Consider the following 24,381-nt stretch of genomic DNA (forward strand, 5'->3'; position numbering starts at 1 on the left):
ATAGCGGGTCTAAAAGAGTCTGAGCACAGCGCGGTGTATTACTGTGCAGTGCGATATGCACACTGAGGCAGATTTCCTGTTAGTTACACAAAAACTAAATGCATACATCTTTTATCAACTGTGGTTTTATGTCTTTAAGCAACCTTCAGTCATCCAGCTGCTCTCTGGGATCCCTGTCATGTGATACATACATCATTTCCTCATGTCTTTTTTTTTTTTTTTTTTTTTTTTTTAAAACATACATACTAGTGACAACCCTCATCAGTATCACATTTATCTCGCAGCTGCACAGGATATAGAACTAAAATGATCATTTTACTTATTTTAGGTCATCTTATGGGTAATTTCAACTTTCCTCTAGATCAGCAAGTTTCTATTTTGTTTCATTGTTTAAGTAAATCTAAGTTGTTGTTGGGTTTTTTTTGTAGGTTTTTCACTCGGGGTTCAGATCCATCAGTCTCCTTCTGTCATCAAAAAGGCTGATGCCAATGTTGAGATTTTGTGCAAACATGAAAAATCTGACTACAGAGTGATGCTTTGGTACCAGAAGCGACGCGGAGAAACGGCTCTGAAACTTGTTGGATATGGATATGCAAAGTTCAACAATGACAGCGTTGAGGAGCCATTTAGAAAACATTTCAAATTATCTGGAGATCTGGAAGGAGAGAAAAAGCATAGCTTGCTTACCATAATCAACCTTAAACCGCTTGAGCACACTGCGACTTACTTTTGTGCAGCTAGGGAAGCACACTGCATCAAACATCCATCTTCTCTTAACAAAAACCTCTTTTTTGCTCACCCCTGAATGTAGGTTAAAGAGTAAGTATCTCCCATACAATCATGGGTTGTTTTTGTGGTTTACCGAGTTCCCAGCTTATCAGCACATGTATTACACTACTGCTTTCCTTTCACCCTTCAGACATACACTGCGTTGCCACAAGTATTAACTCACCAATCCAAATCATTGAATTCAGGGGTTCCAGTCACGTCTATTGCCACAGGTGCATAAAATCAATGTGAAAGAAGGGCTCAGTCTCAGGAATTCAAGCATAGTATTCTGACAGTATGCCATCAGTGCAACAAGTCCACAGTCAACTATTGGTGGTATAATGTCAACTAGAAGCAACTAGAAAAAACAGCAACTCAGCCAAAAAAAGTGGTGGGCAACATAAAATCATACAGCAGTGTCACTCGATACTGAGGCGCATAGTGCACAGAGGTCACCAACTTTCTGCAGATTCAATGGCTGCAGACCTCCAAATTTCATGTGGCCTTCAGATTAATTTAGATTAAGATTATCTTACCTACATCAAATCCCTACATGACCAAGCATAATGCAAAGAGTTGTGAAGTGTGCCGCCACTGGAGTCTAGAGTAGTGGAGATGTGTTCTCTGGAGTGAAAAATCCACCCGTCTGGCTCCGTCTGATGAATGCAGACTGTCTCCATGTTGTCATGTTCCAACATGACAACATGGAGACAGTCTGCATTAAACAGTTTGAATTAAAATTACAATTATTCAAATTTTGTGGATTACACTGCCATATTTACTTGAAGATCGGTTAAGATCATAACACAAAACAACTGCTAGTACCAGCCCATAACCCTGCCTGTGTTTTGTTCACCTCGAACATGCCAGCGAGGCATGATTGTAGATGCTGCACAGGTGTGTCCATCTCACATGCAGCGGTATCGCAAACCACGCCCAGCCACAGACTAATACCAGAGTTTCACAGAGAAGAGGTGTTATTTTAAATTACATAACAAGTTGACTAAAATATTGAGTACCATTATGACAAAGACTAGTAAGCCTTCCTGAAAGCCTGCCTCAGGTATGTGTTACAGGCCTTCGATGGGGTCTGTTTTTAAACTGTTTTTTTAACAGAAAAGCAGAGACAGGAGACATCAGTTGCGTTCGGTCTGCAGGCTCTTCCTCGTCTGATTTATTAACAGAGTTTAACAACGTCCTTTTCTTTTCATTTAGACACACACATTTCGCTTTTAACAACACAAACATTCAATTAGGTCCATTGCTCAAACCCTTTTGGTTACCTTGCACTCTCACAAGAATAAACTTACAAAATAATCATTGTATATGAACATCCTTATTTACAATAAATCTGTAACCAATTTTACTGCATTTCAGCATCAAAACATTTCTGTGCAGCACCACTAACACTGCAATTAACCCGCTTATGTCACCTTTATACTTTTCTTATACTTTAACAGATTCAAACAATACATTACATTTGTAACCAATAAACAAAAATATTCTTCCATTGCTCACAAACAGTTCACAATCATCCACAAACAGTATACATCAGACTATTTACATTTGACACATAAGAACTGGGTAGGTCCTAATCAACTGTAACTTCCAATAATGTCAGGATAAAAGAAGTGTCTAAGAGCTCCATTTGTCACAAAATAAAACAGGTAATAAGACCAGCTGCCTATTTAGACTACGAGTGAAATGGCGGCTTCCATTACAAATGGCGGTATAGTTAGCTTTCTCTCAGTCAGTGAAAACACACTCTCTCACAACATTCGTGGTCTTTAAACAAAGACAGAAAAAGGTTTCTTGCCTTTATATGTACATTGCAGTGAGCAAACTTGAACCACTAACCTGTTTTTTTAACAGAAAAGCAGAGACAGGAGACATCAGTTGCGTTCGGTCTGCAGGCTCTTCCTCGTCTGAGGCAGAGACGCGTTGCAACGGCCTATCGCACTCACCACTATCTCCCCCTTGTGGCAATGCCACGCAATTACATTGTCCATAACGCTAAATGAAAAGTGCAATACCACCATAAAATCAGGTCTTTTACATCAAAAACAATTCACAACAAAATTACAATTGTGACCATACACTTGTGGGCGTCACACACTCCCCAACAAAAAGAAAATGGCTCCTGACATTTAACCTCTTACCCTTTAAAACTCATTATACTCATTACTCAAACAACTCAAATCACATCCCCTTCCCACATACCCACATTCCTTGTGTACTAACATGTATAGATTGGGCAGTTATAATATACAGGGAAGGTGCCTGGGTGTGCACAGTGAGATGTTGGAATGCGATATGGCACTAGGGGGAAGTAAGGTAACAGGGGATATGGTGGCATGGTGTAGTGTGTTGTGTTTGGTGACTCGTGCACTTCAGCACAACTGACTGATGGATGCACCCGGAGAGAGGGCTGGCCAAGGGTGTCATATGTGAAATGTGTAACAGGCCGTCGTTCTCTAGTAGACCTTCTTAGAATTGATTCATTAGTCGGCGGGGCCACGTTAGGTGTATACTGTGCCCTTTCTGAAAGCGGCAGTCCAACTTCTCCTTCGTCGACTGTGAAAGGCACTTCAGTGACTCCTGATTCCTGTACCCTCTCATGTTCCTCCTCTCCCATGTCGTTGTCAAGTTCAGTGCTTTGGTGTCCACCATCTTGTTCCATTCCTTGTTCCCTCAATTCATCTGTTGCTTCTGTTGGCTGAGGTGCTCCACAGTTGACCACTCTGCTGAACTCAGCTGTTCCTCTTGGGGGTCCAACAGTATGGTTACAGGTATGTAGTGCATCCTCTTTGTTCCCACTTCTCAAATCATACCTCAACTCATAATACATGGAACTCTCATCCTCATCGGAGCTTGCGTCAGAGTGGGGTTGAAACTCTGTCTCTCCTTGAGCTGGTTTTGGTTTCTTTTTCTTGACGGCGGATGGCCCGTCCCCCTTATCTACAGCAGGCAAGTCCACAGGAAGCTCATTGACAAGATGCAATAGATTGCGATGCAGAACACGCACTTTCTTCCCCTTTGCCTCTGAGGTCACTCTGTACACTGGGCTGTCATTGATCTGTTCCTTCACCACATAAATGGTGTTCTCCCAGTAGGACCTTAACTTGCCAGGACCACCCCTCTCAGTCAGGTTCCGCACTAGTACTCTGTCTCCAGGTTGGAGTACCACTCCTTTCAAGTGCCGGTCATAGTGTTTCTTTCCACGATCACTTGACTTTTGGCTGTTTCCAGATGCAATCCTGTAAGCCTCAGTCATTCGTTCTTTCCATTTCTCAGCATAACCTCTTGCAGTTTGTGGCTCTCCATCAGTAACCAACTTGAACAGGAGGTCTACTGGCATTCGTGGATGTCGACCAAAAAGCAGAAAGAATGGCGAGTAACCCGTTGCTTCATGGCGAGTGCAATTGTACGCATGAACCATCTGTGGGAGATATTCTCTCCATCTTTCTTTTTTTTCTTCACTCAGGGTCCTCAGCATCTGCAAGATGGTACGATTAAAGCGTTCAGCTGGGTTGCCCTGAGGGTGGTACGGAGTTGTTCGAGAGTGCCCCACATTGCTCAACTGTTGTAGAGTCCGGAAAAGCTCGTTCTCGAACTCCCGCCCCTGATCATGGTGCAGCCTTAAAGGGTAGCCAAACCTGGGGATATAATCACTGAAAATCCTTTCAGCTGCAGTTTTGCCACTCTTGTTGCGGGTTGGATAGGCCTGGGCATACCTAGTAAAGTGGTCTACCACAACTAGGATATACTGATATCCGCCCCTGCTTGGCTCTAAGTGGAGGTAATCGACTGAAACCAATTCCATTGGTGAGCTTGTGGTAATGCTGGACATGGGAGCTCGGACATGTGTCACCGGTTTCTTCTGTTTGATGCACGGACACTGCCGGGTGACATAGGCTTCGATGTCTCGCCTCATGTATGGCCAGTAGAACCGTTGCCTCGCCAGGCTGAGAACTCTTTCTACCCCGACATGCCCCATGTCATCATGCAGATGTTTCAGGACCAGGGATTTGAAGCTAGCTGGTAAGACTAGTTGGCGCTTTTCTGCAGTCTTACGATACAGAACTCCGTCTTCTAAGCTCAGCTTTGTCCACTCATGCATCATTTTCCTTGCCGGACCTCTCACATTCCGTCTCATGTCATCTGTCAGCTTTTGATCTGAGTCTTTCATTTTCATGATCTCACCTATCGCAGGATCTGCTCTTTGAGCCCTTTGTAGTTCATCCAAATTGATGGGCGTGACCATTTCTTGGATTACTGGTTCAAGCTGGTCACCTTGCGCTAAAGCCAGAGCAGCGATCCATGCGACATCTCCATGCTTGCCTGCTCCACATCCCTCCCAAGTAGCGGCAACAGCTTCTTTGGAGAGCTCTTTTGTACATTCAGTGACGTATCTGTCAATGTCAAGGGGACTCCTCGACAGGGTGTCTGCGTCAACATTTACTTTGCCAGGTCTGTACCTTATATCAAACCTGAAATCTGATAGCTCTCCCACCCATCTGAACCCAACCGCATTCAACTTGGCGGTACTCATGACATAAGTTAAGGGATTGTTGTCTGTGTAGATGGTAAAATACGGGGCATAGAACAAGTAATCCCTGAACTTCTCGCAGACAGCCCACTTGAGGGCGAGAAACTCAAGCTTGCCCGAGTGGAGTCTGTAATTCTTTTCAGCCGGTGTCAGTGTTCGGGAGCCGTATCCAATCACTCTTAGCTTCCCACTCTGATGTTGGTAGAGAACGGCCCCAAGTCCTTTATCAGATGCGTCTGTATGAAGGACGAAGGGAAGCTCAAAATCCGGGTAGGCAAGTACAGGGGGGTTTACCAACATATCAATCAACTTACACAGGGCACCCTGGTGCTTCTCTGCCCACTCAACTGGTGTTTTGGATGGTAACTGTGCGCCTTTCCCCTTCTGTCCTGTAACCTTCCCCAGAAGATGCTCCTCTTTGGTTTTCTTGGGTTGCAAAAGCTCATAGATGGGTTTTGCTATTCTCGAGAAATCCTGGATATATGAGCGATAGTAACTCAGGAACCCAGCAATCCTCCTCACATCTCCCACTGTGGCAGGTGTCTCCTTTTTCAGGGCGTACACTGCCTCGAGATCTTTTGGGTCAATGCGTACTCCTTCAGCTGACACTAAGCGCCCAACATACCTCACTTCTCTTTTAAATAGGTCACATTTTGTCGGCCGGAGTTTGACTCCGTAGTTCTGCAGGGCTCTCAAGACTTTCCTCAGCCCTTCCACATGTTCCTCAAAAGTCTTGGCGTAGCACAAGATGTCATCCAAGTATGGAATGCAGCACTCATTCCGAAGGGGAGCCAGCATTTCTTCCATACTGCGTTGGAATGCAGCAGGTGCGTTGGTAAGACCGAAGGGAATTCGCACCCATTCATAAAGGCCCCAGGGGGTGATGAATGCAGTCAGATGGCGGGATCCTTCTGCTATAAAGCCCTGGTGATAGGCTTTTCCCTGGTCCAAAATGGAGAACCAGTTGTACCCTCCCAAGGTGTCAATGAGGTCCTGGATTCTTGGTAATGGGTGGCGATCAGGTACTGTGCGCTGGTTCAGGAGACGGTAGTCGATACAGAGCCTTAGGGAGCCATCCTTTTTCCGCACGCAAACTATTGGCGCAGAGTAAGGGGATCTAGACTTTACAATCCATCCTCTTGCCAAGAGGTCCTCAATATACTCTTTAACCTCCTTATAGAGGGGTTTTGGAATTGAGGTGTACGATTTCTGAATTGGGGTTGTGTCTTTGAGTGTTATTGTCATTTCCAAGCTGGGAATGCACCCCATGTCATTCTCATCACGTGCAAAAGCCCCTGACTCTTCCCTTAACATTTTCTTGGCAACAGTCTGTTGGTCTTCAGTCAGGTGACTAACATCAACAGGTGGATCCCATTCCTGTGTTGCTTGATCTTCACCGCACTGCCGGGGTATTTGAGATACATCAGGGTCGACATCTTGAGTCACTTTGGGCTCACCGAGGTTTGGTAAGTCAGTTTGTACGACTCCTGCTATTGGTTCAATAGTTCCAAGGGCTGCTCTGCCGGTGAGGGTCACATCATGCTTAGTGTGATTGCCAATAGGTACTTTGACATATGGGACTCTGGCATCACAAACTGTGAGGAGGCTGTTGCCAATATCAAGCTGTTGCAGTTGTGGGTTGCTCTCAGTTGGTTCAAAGAGCACGAGGGGGTTGGACATGTCAACTGTAGAGGAGACTTTACACTTAACATACTTAACTTGACCAGCCGGGATTACTACATCATACAGGCCCACTTTTAGGACACTCTGGCTGACCACGTTATCACTGGTAAGCTTGGTCTGGATGAAGTTGACCAGTGCCGTCGCTGTGTCATCCTGGAGGTTCATCGCGCTGCGCAGGAGGCTCACAATGGTGGGTATGAGGTTTGTACTAGCATTTGGCCCCAGTATCAGCTGTTCAATTACATTGAAACCAATCAGGGGGCAGTCCATGGGCACACTGCTTACTAAAAAGGGGACTTGTACAGTCAAGTTTGGGTCACTATTCTCTGGGAGACTCACCATCACGCCCACCCAGCCGTCGTAGGGTAATGGCTGGCCATTAACACCAAGCACACTAAGAGCCTTATCTCCAATAAGTTCTGTCAGTGGCCGGAGTTTGTGGTCAGAGAGGTAGGTTTTTGCCCACTGGCGATCAATGAGACTCACTTGTGCACCTGTGTCCAATAAACAGTCCACTGCAAAGCTATGAATGTAACACTTGATTTTACATTTTTTCCCAACAAGCTGTGCCACTCTCTCACTTGCCCCTGTGTCTGCATTTTTCGTTGGAAGGGTCGCCCAACTACTTCTGACATGAGCAAACTCTTCTGAGCACATACCTCGTGATTTTGGGTCTGGCTGTCCACTGGTTCTGGGCGTGTGTGTATCAGCAGGAGGCCAACTAGAGCTTCTGGGTTGGCTTCGTTTGAGACATCCCACTGCCCTGTGACCTGTCTCCCCACAGATAAAACAATGAGTGCATGAAGTAGCCCCACTTTCAATACACTTGGGACAGCCATACTGTTTTGCAGTTTGTCTGGGCTTCTGCTTTGGGTGTGCACACTGACAAGTGGGTTCACGAGCCTGACTGGCTGTGAGAGACTCAACCACTTTGGTCAGGGTTTCCACCTTCGCAGCCAGCTCTTCTATGACTTTATTCTTACTCTTAGATTTACAGTCAGTCATTTCAGTGTCTTTGGCAGGTTCAAGTTGAGCAGTATGAGCATGTGTTACCTTTTGTCGAGTGGAATATCCCAGTCTTCGCTGTCGCTCACTCTCTTCGCTTGACACTTTGTTCACTTGCCTTATCAAGGCTTCATCTGACACACTGTAGTCTGATAGTAGTGGCTTGAGTTCATTACGAATGTCACTATATTTTGGTAGAAGACCTTGATGAATGGTGCGTAGAAATACATTTTGGATCGTACGTGTCTCATACGCAACGTCCATGTTATCCTGCCTGGATGCAAACATGACTTTCTGCTTCAGTCCAATCATCCTGTAGAGGAACTGTTGTGGAGTTTCATGGTCATGTTGCTTAGTGCTCAACAATTCCTGAAATAACTCACTCCCACTCTTCTCACTCAGGTGTGAACGTAGTAAGCTTTTGAGTTCAATGAGGGTCAAGTCATCTTTACTGATCAACATGTCCTTAAACTGTCCAGGCTTGATAATACGGAGCACACCTTGAATGATCTCTCCCTCTGTGTGCTTCACCTTGAGCCCCTCCTCAATCTGCTTACACAGTCCATGGTAGCTAATGTCAGATGCAATGTCCCCAACCTGACCACCATGTACTTTAAACTCTCTGCGTTGCAAAAATGGCAGGTCTCTTAGGGAAACCATGTGATCAGGCTTAGATTGTCGCATGTCTGTGGTGGAGCGGCTGTTTGTCACGCTCTCAGCTCGAGGCTGGAGTGACTGTGTAATAGTGGGGGTGGGTGTGTCTTGTGTTGCAGATGTCACTTGTAAATCTGCTAACTTTTTACCAAGTGCCTCGTAGTTAGCCTTTAGCATTTCATACTCTGTTATTTGTGGATTAACAGACTCAAGAGGCAATATAGCTGAGGTAAGTACATCACTCTGTTCCGGGTGCTTAAGTGTTGTGAGAGTAACAACATTTTCCTCTGAGACTACAGGGTGAGATACTTCAGCGGCATGACTATCAATGAGATGAATAATAGCATCTTTCAACAGCAGTAGGTGTGAAAACCCCTGATCCTCTAAGTCAAGCAATGTCTTACAGCGTAGATAAGCACAAACATAATCAAAACAACTTTCCTCATCACCACGTCTTACACTTGCGGGGTCCACATCAGGTACTGGTGTGATGTTTGTAGCAATCTGGAAGAGTTCCTCTGCTGTCAGTGCATAAAGACTCTTTCTGATCTGCCAAGCCAGTTCTTTTCTTTCACTGTCCTCCATTCTGTGTCTTTTGGCTAGCACTCCTCACAGTGCAGTCAGCTCAAACACGCAGCCCGTCACCTCTCCAGCAGGGGTTCCCCTCCTCGACACAGGTCCCGCTGCTGCCTCAGTTGCACGTCTGCTGTTCCAACACGCCTGCCCTGTGATGGCTGTCTCTGGTTCGTTGATTAAAGGATCAGCAGTCACCCACGTAGCATGCTGATCCCCGTACGGGCCACCAAAATTATGTTACAGGCCTTCGATGGGGTCTGTTTTTAAACTGTTTTTTTAACAGAAAAGCAGAGACAGGAGACATCAGTTGCGTTCGGTCTGCAGGCTCTTCCTCGTCTGATTTATTAACAGAGTTTAACAACGTCCTTTTCTTTTCATTTAGACACACACATTTCGCTTTTAACAACACAAACATTCAATTAGGTCCATTGCTCAAACCCTTTTGGTTACCTTGCACTCTCACAAGAATAAACTTACAAAATAATCATTGTATATGAACATCCTTATTTACAATAAATCTGTAACCAATTTTACTGCATTTCAGCATCAAAACATTTCTGTGCAGCACCACTAACACTGCAATTAACCCGCTTATGTCACCTTTATACTTTTCTTATACTTTAACAGATTCAAACAATACATTACATTTGTAACCAATAAACAAAAATATTCTTCCATTGCTCACAAACAGTTCACAATCATCCACAAACAGTATACATCAGACTATTTACATTTGACACATAAGAACTGGGTAGGTCCTAATCAACTGTAACTTCCAATAATGTCAGGATAAAAGAAGTGTCTAAGAGCTCCATTTGTCACAAAATAAAACAGGTAATAAGACCAGCTGCCTATTTAGACTACGAGTGAAATGGCGGCTTCCATTACAAATGGCGGTATAGTTAGCTTTCTCTCAGTCAGTGAAAACACACTCTCTCACAACATTCGTGGTCTTTAAACAAAGACAGAAAAAGGTTTCTTGCCTTTATATGTACATTGCAGTGAGCAAACTTGAACCACTAACCTGTTTTTTTAACAGAAAAGCAGAGACAGGAGACATCAGTTGCGTTCGGTCTGCAGGCTCTTCCTCGTCTGAGGCAGAGACGCGTTGCAACGGCCTATCGCACTCACCACTATCTCCCCCTTGTGGCAATGCCACGCAATTACATTGTCCATAACGCTAAATGAAAAGTGCAATACCACCATAAAATCAGGTCTTTTACATCAAAAACAATTCACAACAAAATTACAATTGTGACCATACACTTGTGGGCGTCACATATGCCTTCATCCACACCTGACTAGGTGTGATCAATTAGCAACAGCTGAACACTCTTGCACTGCCCCTGCAAAGAGATTAGGGGCTGCAGAAGGGCGGAACAGTCATCTTATACGCCGGTCTCTTTGCATCACTTCCTGTCCCTCCTTCTGTTTTACAAAGTACAGTAAAGACTCCATTCAGTTCTTGACATTCAACATGACACCAGCTTATCTTATCGTTGCCTTTCTCTGGATTAAAGGTAATTAATTCATTAATTAACCTTCTTCTTTAATATATTTGTAAATGAATCCCCTTAAAATGCTTTACAGATGGAAGAACTGGAGGTGGTATATAAATATTTACTTTCACCATTTTCCCAGAAATCAGCTGACATGCACAGGTTTTCTTCTCCAGCAGCAGCACATTACAGCACCACCTAACAGTGTTTCTTTATTTCTTTACAGGAGTTTACCCCAATAAACAAAAACAGGTTTTTCAGTCTCCAACTCAACTCTTAGGAAAACCAAACATTCAAATAAACCTGACCTTAACTCATAACATCTCGAGCTATGACACAATTCTGTGGTATCACCGCTCAGCAGGAGACACCTCCATGAAACTGGTTGCATATGTCAATTATAAAACCCTGAAAGTTGAGCCGGGTTTTGAAGGTCGTTTCAGTGTGAGCGGAGATGGAGAGAAAACTGGTTATCTGCACATCCTGAACCCAAAACACCCCGAAGACAGCGGAGAATATTTTGGAGCAGCAAGTATGCACAGTGATAAATATGCTCATCCTCCACTACAAAAACCTCCATAATAGTCAAGCAGATATTAATACCCCAACAGGAAACCACAGATACCATGTGACACAGTATCAGTGCTCTAACAACAGTCTTCAATAGAACTGGATGTAGGCTTCACAGGTGATGTTGATCTTCATATTGGAGAGTCGTTCATGGGTGATTTGCAACTTGGATACAATTTAAATACACAACAAATGAATAATAACTATTCATTTTTGGTAAGATTGCAACCTAAGCTCTGTACATTATGTTTCTATTTGAAGTTTTATTTATTTTTGTGCACCAAACAGAAGATCTGTTTGCCTTCAGATCTTCTCTGCTTTTTGTAATCAACTCACAAATGACTTTTCAATAAAGTCTTGGACCAACTAAAAAGCCCAAATACAGTCAAAAAGCAGCCACATCTGGCAAAGGAAATCAGAAAATATTTACCATTAAAAATTTTGCAAATGACTAATAAATGATTTATCAGTTAGGTGAAAACACCCGTCAGACACGAGATTCCACACAAAACCGTGGACACTCAAGCTACCAAGATCAGACAAAACAACTGCTTGTGAAATCTGAGAGAGAAACTGTACCAGTCCAGTCCAGTAACCAGTCCAACAGTACCTGTCAGCCAGCATATACACCTGATCCCTAATAGTTAGAGAAGAGTCTCACACAGCCTGGCAGATGATCCTAAGAAGGTGACATGAATCTTTGTAACAAACATTTGCTTTTAATTCCATTGATCTCATACATGGCTCATCATTTGAAACATGTAATGATAGGCCATGAACCTTAGCCATCATTATGACAGCTTTTCTTAGAAGTCACTACAATAGCAAAAGTAACCAGTGTCCAAAGAAACGCTTTGATACACATCTAAAACACCTGGAGAACCATTTTTAAACTTAACTGAACATCCTATATACTAAAATAAAAGCCTTTCAGATGAAAATAGTAATCATACTGTAATTAGCCAATCCAAATGTTTTTTTAATGCTAGAAGATAAATGACAAATAAAAAATGGAGTCAGTATCTTAACTGAGAAACTCAAAATAAGACAAACAGGAGTACTATTGTTACAGACCACTTTAAAAAATTAAATGAATGTCTGGCTTCTTGGAAGACTATTTTATATCTCATCTTATACGCTGATCTCTTTGCATCACTTCCTGTTCCTCCTTCTGTTTCTCAAAGCACAGGAAAGACTTCATTCAGTTCTTGAGATTCAACATGGCACCAGCTTATTTTATCATCACCATCATCACCTTTCTCTGGATTAAAGGTAATTAATTAGTTAACCTTCTTCTTTAATGTATTTGTAAATGAACGCTCTACAAACACCTTACTATGGAGGAATTGGAGGTGAAATATTTACACCTTCTCCACCACTGTTTTCCAGTAATAAAGCTGAAGGTTTTTATTCTCCAGCAGCAGCACATTACAGCAATATCTAACAGTGTTTCTTTATTTCTTTACAGGAGTTTACCCCAATAAACAAAAACAAGTTTTTCAGTCTCCAACTCAACTCTTAGGAAAACCAAACATTCAAATAAACCTGACCTTAACTCATAACATCTCGAGCTATGACACAATTCTGTGGTATCACCGCTCAGCAGGAGACACCTCCATGAAACTGGTTGCCTACATATATTATAAAACCCCGAAAGTTGAGCCGGGTTTTGAAGGTCGTTTCAGTGTGAGTGGAGATGGAGAGAAAACTGGTTATCTGCACATCCTGAACCCAAAACACCCCGAAGACAGCGGAGAATATTTTGGAGCAGCAAGTAAGCACAGTGATAAACATGCTCATCCTCCAATACAAAAACCTCCATAATAGTCAAGCAGATATTAATACCCCAACAGGAAACCACAGATACCATGTGACACCATATCAGTGCTCTAACAGTCTTTATTAGAACTGGAAGCAAGTTTTACAGGTAATGATAATATTAAGAAGAAGAAGTTTGAGAAAAGGAAAGGATTGAAAAAACATCAGCATGATGCTATGAAAGTTAGATAGAAATCCAAATGATTTTTTAAATGTTCAACTTTCTTTACTGCACAGAAAAAGTCAGGAAATCTAAATATATGAGAATCTATACTTAAGGATACTATAAGTTTTATCTTCCAACTATCTAGTTCAGCCAAGATCAGTCCAACAATCAGTGATACTCTTCATTTTAAGTCTCTGGGCCAGAAAAATGTCTAAATATGGTCAAAAAGCAGCAACATCAGGCAGAGCATATCAGAAAATCCTTGCCATTAAAACCTTGCTTCTGTAATACAATAATTTGCTTGTAGGATCAATAAGTATCTCTCTATTTGTCGGTTTATCTTTACAAATTAACCGGGTGACAAATTCTTTGGACTTGTGGAGAAACTGCACTTACATGCTATGGATTTAATGTAGAAGAAGAGTGCATTTAAATAAAGGAGGTAATGAACATTCACTGAACAGTTTGAAATAGCAGTAGTGACATAAATAACTTGGTAAAAAAGCAGGTGGAAGAACTGTCACATTCATTATTTCAAATAAGAAGTGGAAAGTTAGCAGGGAGCACATTCAAACTGGTTTAATTATGATCAAGAATTTAAAAAGCAGCACAACAGGGGCAGGACTAAACCAATTCAACCGATAGGTGGAGGCACAGCACGTAGTTTGAAGCTTTTATCATGAGGATGTGGTGATGAATTAACCCGACACTGCTACTGCTTCACAGTCTTAATCTCAGAGAACTACTCCTGTCACATCAGTGCCTGACGATGTCTTCATTGTATGCCTTTGGCTCTTTCTTCATCAGTCTTTACTGTAAGATGTCAAACTTCAGGTCTTTGTGAAAGTCTCTATTTTTTTATATACTTCTATGCCTAAACAGTGATGTTTAAAATATACATTTTTTAGAGGTAATTTTGTTGGATTTTTTTTGTTTGGTTTGTTTTTTGTTTTTGCACAAATATGTTTATTGTATTTTCTCTGCAGGTCAGGTGAGTGCTGTTACATTTCAGCAATCTACTCCCCAGATAGTGGCAGAGAAAAGTGAAGTCCAGATCGATTGCAGTCATAATGATGGGAACCTTCCTGTAATGCTCTGGTATCAGCATATAAAAGAAAATCAGTCTATGACCCTCATTGGGTATGGGTATCAAAATGCCCGCCAAACATTTGAGGGTCAGTTTGAAGAACAGTTCAAGTTGACAAGAGGAAGCGCAACAACAGGAACACTTACTATTCCAAGCGCAGAACTGTCACACTCTGCTGTTTACTTCTGCGCTGCCAGCACACAGTGATGTGGCTTAATGCCACTCCCTTACTAAAAGCATTTTTCCTACACCTGCAGGTGTGATGTGTCTCTTACAGACTTTCGCTGATAAAAACCGTGTTTAACCTACAACAACACAAACTTGGAGGATGTCAGCTGTGATCGGGTTTCTTCTCATCTTGCTTTCAAGTAATTATTTCAAATTTTCTTGCACTTTTTACAACACTTCTTATTTTAACATGACTTCAACATTAGCTTCTTTAACATTTGCCTTTCTCCCTACGCAGGTCAAGCCAGCAGTTTCAACCATCTCATCCAAGAATAGTCAATGAAACATCCAATGTTGAAATTACATGCAGTCATGATAAAAATGACTTCTATCTAATGCTTTGGTACCAGCAAAAAGAAAATGGTTTAATGAGCCTCATAGGATACAGCTACTTCGGCAATGTCCCTGTCAAGGAAGAACAATTTGACAATCGCTTTGAGATTACAAGAGAAAATATCCAAACAGGAGCTCTGAGCATCAGCAGCGTGATTGTATCAGACTCAGCCATGTACTTCTGTGCTGCCAGCACACAGTGATGTGTTTTGGTGTAATGCCAATGCTAAAAACCTTGTTCTTTCTGAACCAGGCTGCTGAAATGTGCCTCAAAACAAATGTGTTTTTAGCCAAATTTTCAGTGGTTCAAACTCACAGTATCTTTACTCCACATATACACCAGTGAGCCTGGGGTGCCCACTTCCTTTAACCAGTTTTGGAGACCCTCTGAGTTCATTGTTTACAGTTTGGTCCTTGTCAAAGTTTTTTAAAAATGTTTTTACACTTGCCAAGTACTTCTTTTTACAACACATCAACTTCACTTGCTGACATATATTTAACTCTTTAACTGGTACATCTGGTACGTCATCATTCTTATTCAATTTGCAGGCTACATGGTGTAAAAAGAACCAAACATTTACATTAAAAGGTGAAGCTGTAATTGTTAGCATAAACAGTCTAATGAAATAAACATAGCAGAAAAAGGGATTTCTCTGTTTATTCCATTCTGGTGTCATTTTTGAGTTTCTACTGTAGTTTATAACAGTCAAATTTATTAAAATTTGATATGTGATCTTATAACTTTGTGTTTGTAATGTAACATAATGTGTGGCTTTAATTTGAACGTGTTAAAATAATACAACAACAGTTAAATAATATCCATTATAATTAACATGTTCAAAAAGGAGTTTTAAAGACAATGTGGTGACAATCTCATATCACAATATCATGTTTTGCTTCTGGCTTTAATCAAGTAAATTAGTTGATCAAAACCGGTCATCTTATAAGTTTGGCAGGTAAAATAATTTCATATAATTTAAAATATTTTTTTAATATAATTAAAATGTAGACAATAACTTTTTCTTATTTGCAATGATGTTGCATGATGCTGTCACAGCAGCACAGAATACTGGCAACATTTCAAAAAGAACAGCAGTCCATCATGAAGGAGAGTTATAGATGATACTTCTCAAATCATGTGATCATGTGATCTCAGCTCATGATGTCTTTTGCGTTGAATGTGGTGAGGTTTGCATCTGCTGTATCATTCCACTGAAGGCAGCTCATCACTAACATGGTTATAGCAGTTATTTATTTCTCATTTTTTATTCACTCTGGTGGGTGTTCTGTGAATTTACTCACACTTTATTTACTATACTTACTATATAAGTGACAAATCTGAGTAAATTCACTTTTTTTTCTCTGTTTTTTCTCTCATGGCTTCTAGGTCTGACTGTTGTTGTTCTTCAGTCTGAAGATCAAATGTCTGACCCAGGGAGAACAGTGACGCTGGAGTGCAAAATGGGTTCAGGGTTCAGCATGAGCAGCTACACCATGCTCTGGTACAGACAGAACCACCACGGAGCTCCAGTCGACTACCTTTTAAATGAATATGATAAAACTGTGGGACGCTTAAAGTCATTTGTCGAGGCATCCAAAAACAACTTCTCTCTACAAATAACTGAGCTGCATATGAATGACAGCAGCACCTACTACTGCGCTGCCAGTCACAGTGATACACACAGACCAGACACTCATACAAATAGCAAGTGTGTCTGTCACACATCACATATAACAGGAAGGGGCTGTGGCTTGTTTGGTTTGATATTAAATTTTTATACAGATGGAGCAGTCTACAAATCTTCAAAGTTACACAGAACTGACCTAAAACAATTTGGTGCATTTACTTTTAATATCAGATAAAAGTTAATGACTAACACCAATTACCACTTGCACAAAGAATAAGCCAAAACATTTTAAAGTCACATGTCTAACTGTTACATCTGTGTGTCTGTGCACACCAAAAGAGTTTAGACCATACCGTATTTATTGGAAGCAATAGATTTGTTTGTAAATCAGAATTTTGCATCACCATCAGCCTCACATGCAGCTGCACAGTCAATCCAATAAAGGATGAAGACCGCTGGTTTGAGGTTTAGTAAAATTGTGAAAAGAGCAAACAAATCTTCAGAAAAGTAAGAAAAAAAACAAACCTAAGAGAATAATCAGTATCAGAATCTCTGGAGAAAGGAAATTAAGCTGCAGTTGGCTTGGTGGCCACTGGGAGACTGCTGCTGTAAAAATGAACCCCTTCAGATTGTCTGTATGAAAAACTGTGGGATGTTCATCTTGTTTCAGAAGCTTTAACTGCAGCAGCTTAATAAGTTGCATCAGTGCTGTGCCTGCTCAGCCTGTAAGAAATTTAAATGCAGAAAGATATATTTTTATTTGTCATATTATAATCAATGTAAACATGAATTTCCTCTTTTTTGTGCTTTTGATATTCACTGGTAAGAACATTTATACTCATATTAGATAACTGTAATATCTCTGGAAATTCTTCATCATATTTTTTCACTTAATTTGTTGATTCGCCTTTGTGTCTTTGTTTTCCAGATTTCTCCCGGGGTGTTAAAATTGATCAGCTTCAAATTATTTTCAGTCGTGAAGGAACCAAAAATGTGACCCTGGATTGTAAACAAGATGATAGTCAATATTACTACATGTACTGGTACAGACAAAGCAGCAGTGGGAAACTGGAGTTAGTGACATTTTCTCCTGGTCAAAATTCCTGGAACATTGAAGCTCCTTTTGAAAAAATAAAGTACACCATGTCTCGGCCTTCCGTGCTTGAATCTACCCTGCAGATACACCCTGTTGAGCCTGAAGACACGGCTCTGTATTACTGTGCTTCCAGAATAGCACAGTGGTTAAGAAAGCATCTGCAGCTAAACAACAACCTCACAGGAAGAAGAAACTGGAAGATAAGAGGAAGATGGATAAATCTGAAAGCTGATGTGTTTAACTCTAAGAGCCCCATAAAATAAGTATCAGGACTACATGACATAAAAGGAAACAATAATTGTTATAAAAGCAAATAAAGCACATTTATCTTATATATGAAGTATAAGAACTGTCTCTGCAAAGTTCAGTCATGTCTGTGCATCACCACAAAGCTGATCTGTTCAGATAAGTGAGCAGGTGTTGGTACTCAGTATATGACTACTTTAGTTAACTGTAACATTTGCAGTGTAAATTATAATGATTTAATACTGGAGTGTTATTACTGATAAATCTACCCAGATGTTTGAAATTGGCAATAACAGAATATCCAGAATATAATGACTTTGACAGTTTTCCACTGGATTAATTCTGGTCAAAAACACTTTATGCCACCAGAACAACTATGACCTATCAAGGTTTGGACTCCCCAATATCTCTGCTGGTGTCTAATAGTATCAGGCAGATCCTTTCAGTTCTGTCAGTTGTGAGGTGGGTCTTCCACTGATTGTTGTTCGAGGGGTCAGCATAAGAAGTCTGTCATTTCACTGTCATTTCAATAATACAAGTTTTCACTTGTATTATTATTTTGAAAGAGATCTGTTTTGGTTTTGTTTTGGTTTTGGTCTCTGCCTGAAATACATGCATTTAATTTTTATTCTGCTTTCTCCACATTTCAGCAATCTCCTCACCAAACAGTGGTACAGAAAAGTAAAGTCCAGATTGACTGCAGTCATAATGATGAGAACCTTACTCTAATGCTCTGGTACCAGTATATATAGTATCAGTATATATAACAGAATAAGTCTATGGCCCTCACTGAGTATGGATATCAAAATGCAATAGGGAACTTATCATTCAAAGAGCAGAACTGTCACACGCTGCTGTTTACTTCTGCGCTGCCAGCACACAGCGATGTGGCTTAATGCCACTCCCTTACTAAAAGCATTTTTTCCTATAAGCTCATGAGTGACGTGACTCTTTTCACAGACCTTTGCTGAACGAAGCCGTGTTTAACCTACAACAGCACAAACTTGGAGGATGTCAGCTGTGATCGGGTTTCTTCTCATCTTCCTTTCAAGTAATTATTTCCAATCTTCCTCTACTTTTTACAACACTTATACGATATTTAACATGACTTCTACATTAGCTTCTTTTAACATGTGGCTTCTCCCCCACACAGATCAAGCCAGCAGTGTGATCTTTCAACCATCTCACCCAAGAATAGTCACTGAAACAGCCAATGTTAAAATTGCATGCAGTCATGATGATAATGGCCTCAATTTAATGCTTTGGTACCAGCAAAAAGAAAATGGTTTAATGAGCTTCATAGGATACAGCTACATAGGCAGTGTCGCTGTCATTGAGGAGCAGTTTGAAAATCACTTTGAGATTACAAGAGAAAATATCCAAACAGGAGCTCTGAGCATCAGCAGTGTGATTGTATCAGACTCAGCTGTGTACTTCTGTGCTGCCAGCACACAGTGATGTGTTTTGGTGTAACGTCAATGCTAGAAACCTTGTTCTTACTGCTCTAGGCTGATGGAATATGTCTCAAAACAAATGACTGATTTGGCTTTAACAACAAGGTGTAGTTTTTAATGGGTGGAGAATAATATATTTTCTTTCCTTTTAGGGCACAAAAACTAAAAAAAAAATACACTAAAATGCCACTGTCTATTTCTAAGTAGCTACTACAATAAAAGGAGGTGGAACTCTTCATTTAGGGTGAATTATGATTTCACTTTTCACAACTAGAATAAAATATCTTCTTTCTTTAGCTCTGTTGGCTGACATTTGCCACCAAAACTAAAAACATTAAAACCACATGATTGATCCTGGTAAGACACCGTTCATGCCAACAGAGCAGCTCTGACCTATCAACTCTCCACAATACCTGATCTGAGATCTGTAATCACTCATCTGCCTGCCTTCCTGCGTGTTTGGCTGTTTTTCTGTTCTTTGCATGATTACCAGTTTCTCACATTGTCACTGTCAATACTGACATCATTACTCTAGTCCAATCATCTTCTCGCCTGCCTTCTTTGAGCCAATGAGTCTTCTCAAGTTTTAAATATGAGCTCTTCATCATTCTCCCTAAAAAAGTGTCTTTCATGCAACACACCTCCTCCCCATCTCCGCCACTTTTCAGCAGCTGCATCATTACACTGAAGACAGTTCATTGCTAACATGGAGGTGGCAGTTATTTACCTGTACCTATCATTTATTATTCACTCTGGTGAGTGCTGTGTATTTACTCAAGCCTTATTTATTACTTAATACCTACTTGACTCTACATTAAATTTAGTTTCCTACTTGTTCTCTACCATGGCTTCTAGGTCTGACTGTTGTTGTTCTTCAGTCTGGAGATCAAATATCTGACCCAGGGAGAAAAGTGTTGCTGGAGTGCAAAATGGGTTCAGGGTTCAGCATGGGCAGCTACACCATGTTCTGGTACAGACAGAACCACCACAGAGCTCCAATCGAGTTCCTTGTAAAAGAATACGAGAAACCTGTGGGACGCTTAGAGTCATTTATCGATACATCCAAAAACAACTTCTCTCTACAAATAACTGAGCTGCATATGAATGACAGCAGCACCTACTACTGTGCTGCCAGTCACAGTGATACACACAGACCAGACACTCATACACATAACCAGCGTGTTTGTCACAGATGGTGTAAAGCAGGAAGGAGCTGTGGCTTGTTTGGTTGTAAATGTCCTGGTGGAAATATAAGACAGAACATCTTCTGATCTTCAGGTCTATGTAGAATTAGGCAGACATGCTGGTACAATTAATTTATTTTTAATATCAGAATAATGCTAATAACTAATATCAAATTTGTCTTACACAAATAATAAGTGTACAGAAGCAGATAAAAGTGATGTGCTTCTGGTACACCAAAAGAGATTAAGCCACGCAGTATTTTTGGGGGTAATAACTTTGTTTATAAATCCAAATTTTGCATCACCATCTGCCCTCACTCTGTATGGAGGTGCATAATTAATTCAATATGGGACAAAAACGGTGAGTTTGAAGCTTTTACTGGGTATAAAATTATGAAAAGAGCATGCAATAAACTGACTGATCATAAATAAAAGTATCAAAAACCAGGATGAAAACAGGAAAGGTGGCTTGCAGAAATCAACATTAGTTCATTTACCAGTAAAGTGATATAAACTGCCCCCTTGAGACCTGCAAGCAGCACTGTCACAGTACACTGGGGAGAGGATAATTAAGCTGCAGTTGGTTTGGTGGCCACTGGGAGACTGTTGCTGTAAAAAGGAAGCTGTGGAAAACTGTGGGCTGATGACATCTTGTTACAGAAGCTTTGACTGCAGCAGTTCAATAAGTTACATCAGTGCTGTGACTGCTGTAAATATAAATGCAGAAAATTAAATAATTTTTATGTTTTGTTATAAAAATGAATCTCCTCTTGTTTGTGCTTTTTATATTCACTGGTAAGAGCATTTATACTTATATTAGATAACTGTAATGTCTCTGGTAATTCTTCTTTATATTTTTCACTGAATTTGCTGATTTTGCCTTTGTTTTCTGTGTTTTCTTGTTTTACAGATTTCTCCCGGGGTGTTAAAATTGACCAACCTCAATTCATATCAAGCAGTAAAGGATCTGCATTTGTGACTCTGAAATGTGAACAAGATGACAGACAACATTACTACTTGTACTGGTACAAACAAAGCAGCAGTGGGAAACTGGAGTTAGTGGCATATTCTACTGGTCAAGATAACTCGTTCATTGAAGCGCCTTTTGAAAAAATGAAGTACACCATGTCTCGGCGTTCTGTGCTTAACTCCACTCTGCAGCTACACCCCGTTGAGCCTGAAGACACGGCTCTGTACTACTGTGCTTCTAGTAGAACACAGTGGTTCAGGAAGCCTGAGCAGCTAAACAACAACCTCTGTGAAAAAAATCGCTACATGATGGGAGGATGGATAAATAGAAAGGCTTGTATCTGTAACTCTGATAGCCTCTTAAAATAAATTTCAGAGATATACCAATGTGACATTATAGGCCAAAAGAAATCTTATGAACAATAATAAAGAACATTTACTGACACATATAAAGTACAAGAACTGCCTGTGCAAAGTTCAGTCACGTCCCTGCATCACCACAAAGCTGATCTGTTCAGATAAGTGAGCAGGTGTTGGTGCAGTAAAGATATTTTACTACGTTCAGTATTGTTTTCATGACATAAAATAAAATTATGCCATTTAATTATTTACTACTACAAGCTGGATTTGCACCTTTTGGATGATATTTCTCATATTCTTTAAATTATTTTCAAAATCAGTAAATAATTTTCAATGGCCATGAAGGAACATGTGCATCAAGGGACACGTGAGCAGTTTTAAGGAGGCAGGAATGAAGGGGTGTGGTGTAAAGAAGAGAGAGGATATAACTCAACATGTATAAGTTTGTTAGACACGAGCGGCATGTAAATGTTCAACCGCAGAGATGTTAGTTTTGTAATTTTGCTGTGAAAGCAGTTTATTGTGTGATTTCACATATCTACATTTAGGTTTACTTTCTAGAATGCCTCCAGCTCTGTACACATTTGGATTTATACTCGTGGTCCTTACAAGTAAGCTTAACAGTTTTGTCTTTTTTTGTTGAATTGCAATGCTCAAATTCACCTCACGTCACCTTTGTTTTTCTCACAGGAAAAGTGGAGAGTGTTACCTTTGAACAGTCGTCTGCTCAAGTTGTGAACAAAGGGACTGAGGAGCTCAGGATTAACTGGAGTCATGATGACAGCAACTTACAAGTAATGCTGTGGTACCAGCACAAGCAGAGTGATCAGGCAATGAGCCTCATTGGGTACACAGTACCCCAGAGTAAACCAAACTATGAGAGCCAGTTCACAGACCGGTTTGAGATAAAAAGAGACAACACAGTGAAAGGCTCTCTGATCATCAAAAGCCTTAATCTGTCAGACTCAGCTGTGTATTTCTGTGCTGCCAGCACACAGTGACGTGTTTCATATCCCTGCTATACTAAAAACCTCTGATAGAAAACTAATGACAAAGGCACAAAAACTTCCAAAAATGGGTTCAGGCTTTAGCATGAGCAGCTACACCATGTTCTGGTACAAACAGAACCATCATGGAGCTCCAATCAAGTTCCTTATGAGGGAATACGAGAAACCGTTGGGACACTTAGAGTCATTTATCGATACATCCAAAAACAACTTCTCTCCACAAATAACTGAGCTGCATATGAATGACAGCAGCACCTACTACTGTGCTGCCAGTCACAGTATTTTTGTAGGTAATAAATTTGTTTATAAATCCAAATTTTGCATCACAATCTGCCCTCACTCTGTATGGAGGTGCATAATTCATTTAATACGGGACAAAGACATTGGGTTTGAAGCTTTTACTGGGTATAGAATTATGAAAAGAGCATGCAATAAACTGACTGATCATAAATAAAAGTATCAAAAACCAGGATGAAAACAGGAAAGGTGGCTTGCAGAAATCAACATTAGTTCATTTACCATTAAAGTGATATAAACTGCCCCCTTGAGACCTGCAAGCAGCACTGTCACAGTACACTGGGGAGAGGATAATTAAGCTGCAGTTGGTTTGGTGGCCACTGGGAGACTGTTGCTGTAAAAAGGAAGCTGTGGAAAACTGTGGGCTGATGACATCTTGTTACAGAAGCTTTGACTGCAGCAGTTCAATAAGTTACATCAGTGCTGTGACTGCTGTAAATATAAATGCAGAAAATTAAATAATTTTTATGTTTTGTTATAAAAATGAATCTCCTCTTGTTTGTGCTTTTTATATTCACTGGTAAGAGCATTTATACTTATATTAGATAACTGTAATGTCTCTGGTAATTCTTCTTTATATTTTTCACTGAATTTGCTGATTTTGCCTTTGTTTTCTGTGTTTTCTTGTTTTACAGATTTCTCCCGGGGTGTTAAAATTGACCAGCCTCAATTCATTTCAAGCAGTAAAGGATCTGCATTTGTGACTCTGAAATGTGAACAAGATGACAGACAACATTACTACTTGTACTGGTACAAACAAAGCAGCAGTGGGAAACTGGAGTTAGTGGCATATTCTACTGGTCAAGATAACTCGTTCATTGAAGCGCCTTTTGAAAAAATGAAGTACACCATGTCTCGGCGTTCTGTGCTTAACTCCACTCTGCAGCTACACCCCGTTGAGCCTGAAGACACGGCTCTGTACTACTGTGCTTCTAGTAGAACACAGTGGTTCAGGAAGCCTGAGCAGCTAAACAACAACCTCGGTGGGAAAAAAAAAATCGCTACATGATGGGAGGATGGATAAATAGAAAGGCTTGTATCTGTAACTCTGATAGCCTCTTAAAATAAATTTCAGAGATATACCAATGTGACATTATAGGACAAAAGAAATCTTATGAACAATAATAAAGAACATTTACTGACACATATAAAGTACAAGAACTGCCTGTGCAAAGTTCAGTCATGTCCCTGCATCACCACAAAG

At 40.7% G+C, this 24,381-nt stretch overlaps 1 protein-coding gene and 3 long non-coding RNA genes across 6 annotated transcripts in view; 3 read left to right on the forward strand and 1 right to left on the reverse strand.

Annotated features, from left to right (window-relative positions):
* The window catches only part of LOC146552059 (uncharacterized), an 87,966-nt gene extending 78,410 nt beyond the window's left edge, over positions 1–9,556 (reverse strand). For 2 of the 3 annotated variants that reach the window (XM_085258050.1, XM_085258051.1), the window contains exon 1: positions 2,626–9,556. In XM_085258050.1, coding sequence (XP_085114176.1) covers positions 3,005–9,244 — 6,240 coding nt within the window. In that variant the 5' untranslated portion in view covers positions 9,245–9,556 and the 3' untranslated portion in view covers positions 2,626–3,004. The remainder of the gene's footprint in view (positions 1–2,625) is intronic. The other variant, XM_085258049.1, reaches the window with a different exon arrangement.
* A 4,013-nt stretch (positions 9,557–13,569) lies between these two features.
* Positions 13,570–15,250, forward strand: LOC146552060 (uncharacterized). Its single transcript, XR_014890035.1, has 3 exons — positions 13,570–14,103; positions 14,275–14,743; positions 14,842–15,250. It is a non-coding gene; the product is annotated as an uncharacterized LOC146552060 (long non-coding RNA).
* A 3,312-nt stretch (positions 15,251–18,562) lies between these two features.
* Positions 18,563–19,479, forward strand: LOC146552061 (uncharacterized). The gene is made up of 3 exons (XR_014890037.1): positions 18,563–18,642; positions 18,867–18,957; positions 19,060–19,479. It is a non-coding gene; the product is annotated as an uncharacterized LOC146552061 (long non-coding RNA).
* Positions 19,480–22,342: 2,863 nt separating this feature from the next.
* On the forward strand, positions 22,343–24,164 carry LOC146552062 (uncharacterized). The gene is made up of 3 exons (XR_014890038.1): positions 22,343–22,484; positions 22,564–22,667; positions 23,813–24,164. It is a non-coding gene; the product is annotated as an uncharacterized LOC146552062 (long non-coding RNA).
* Positions 24,165–24,381: the final 217 nt, after the last annotated feature.

This window comes from Mchenga conophoros, linkage group LG19, assembly GCF_057382185.1.
Source record: "Mchenga conophoros isolate Kocher_MC1m ecotype Shallow Benthic linkage group LG19, M_conophoros_male_GT1.1, whole genome shotgun sequence".
Lineage (NCBI taxonomy): Eukaryota > Metazoa > Chordata > Actinopteri > Cichliformes > Cichlidae > Mchenga > Mchenga conophoros.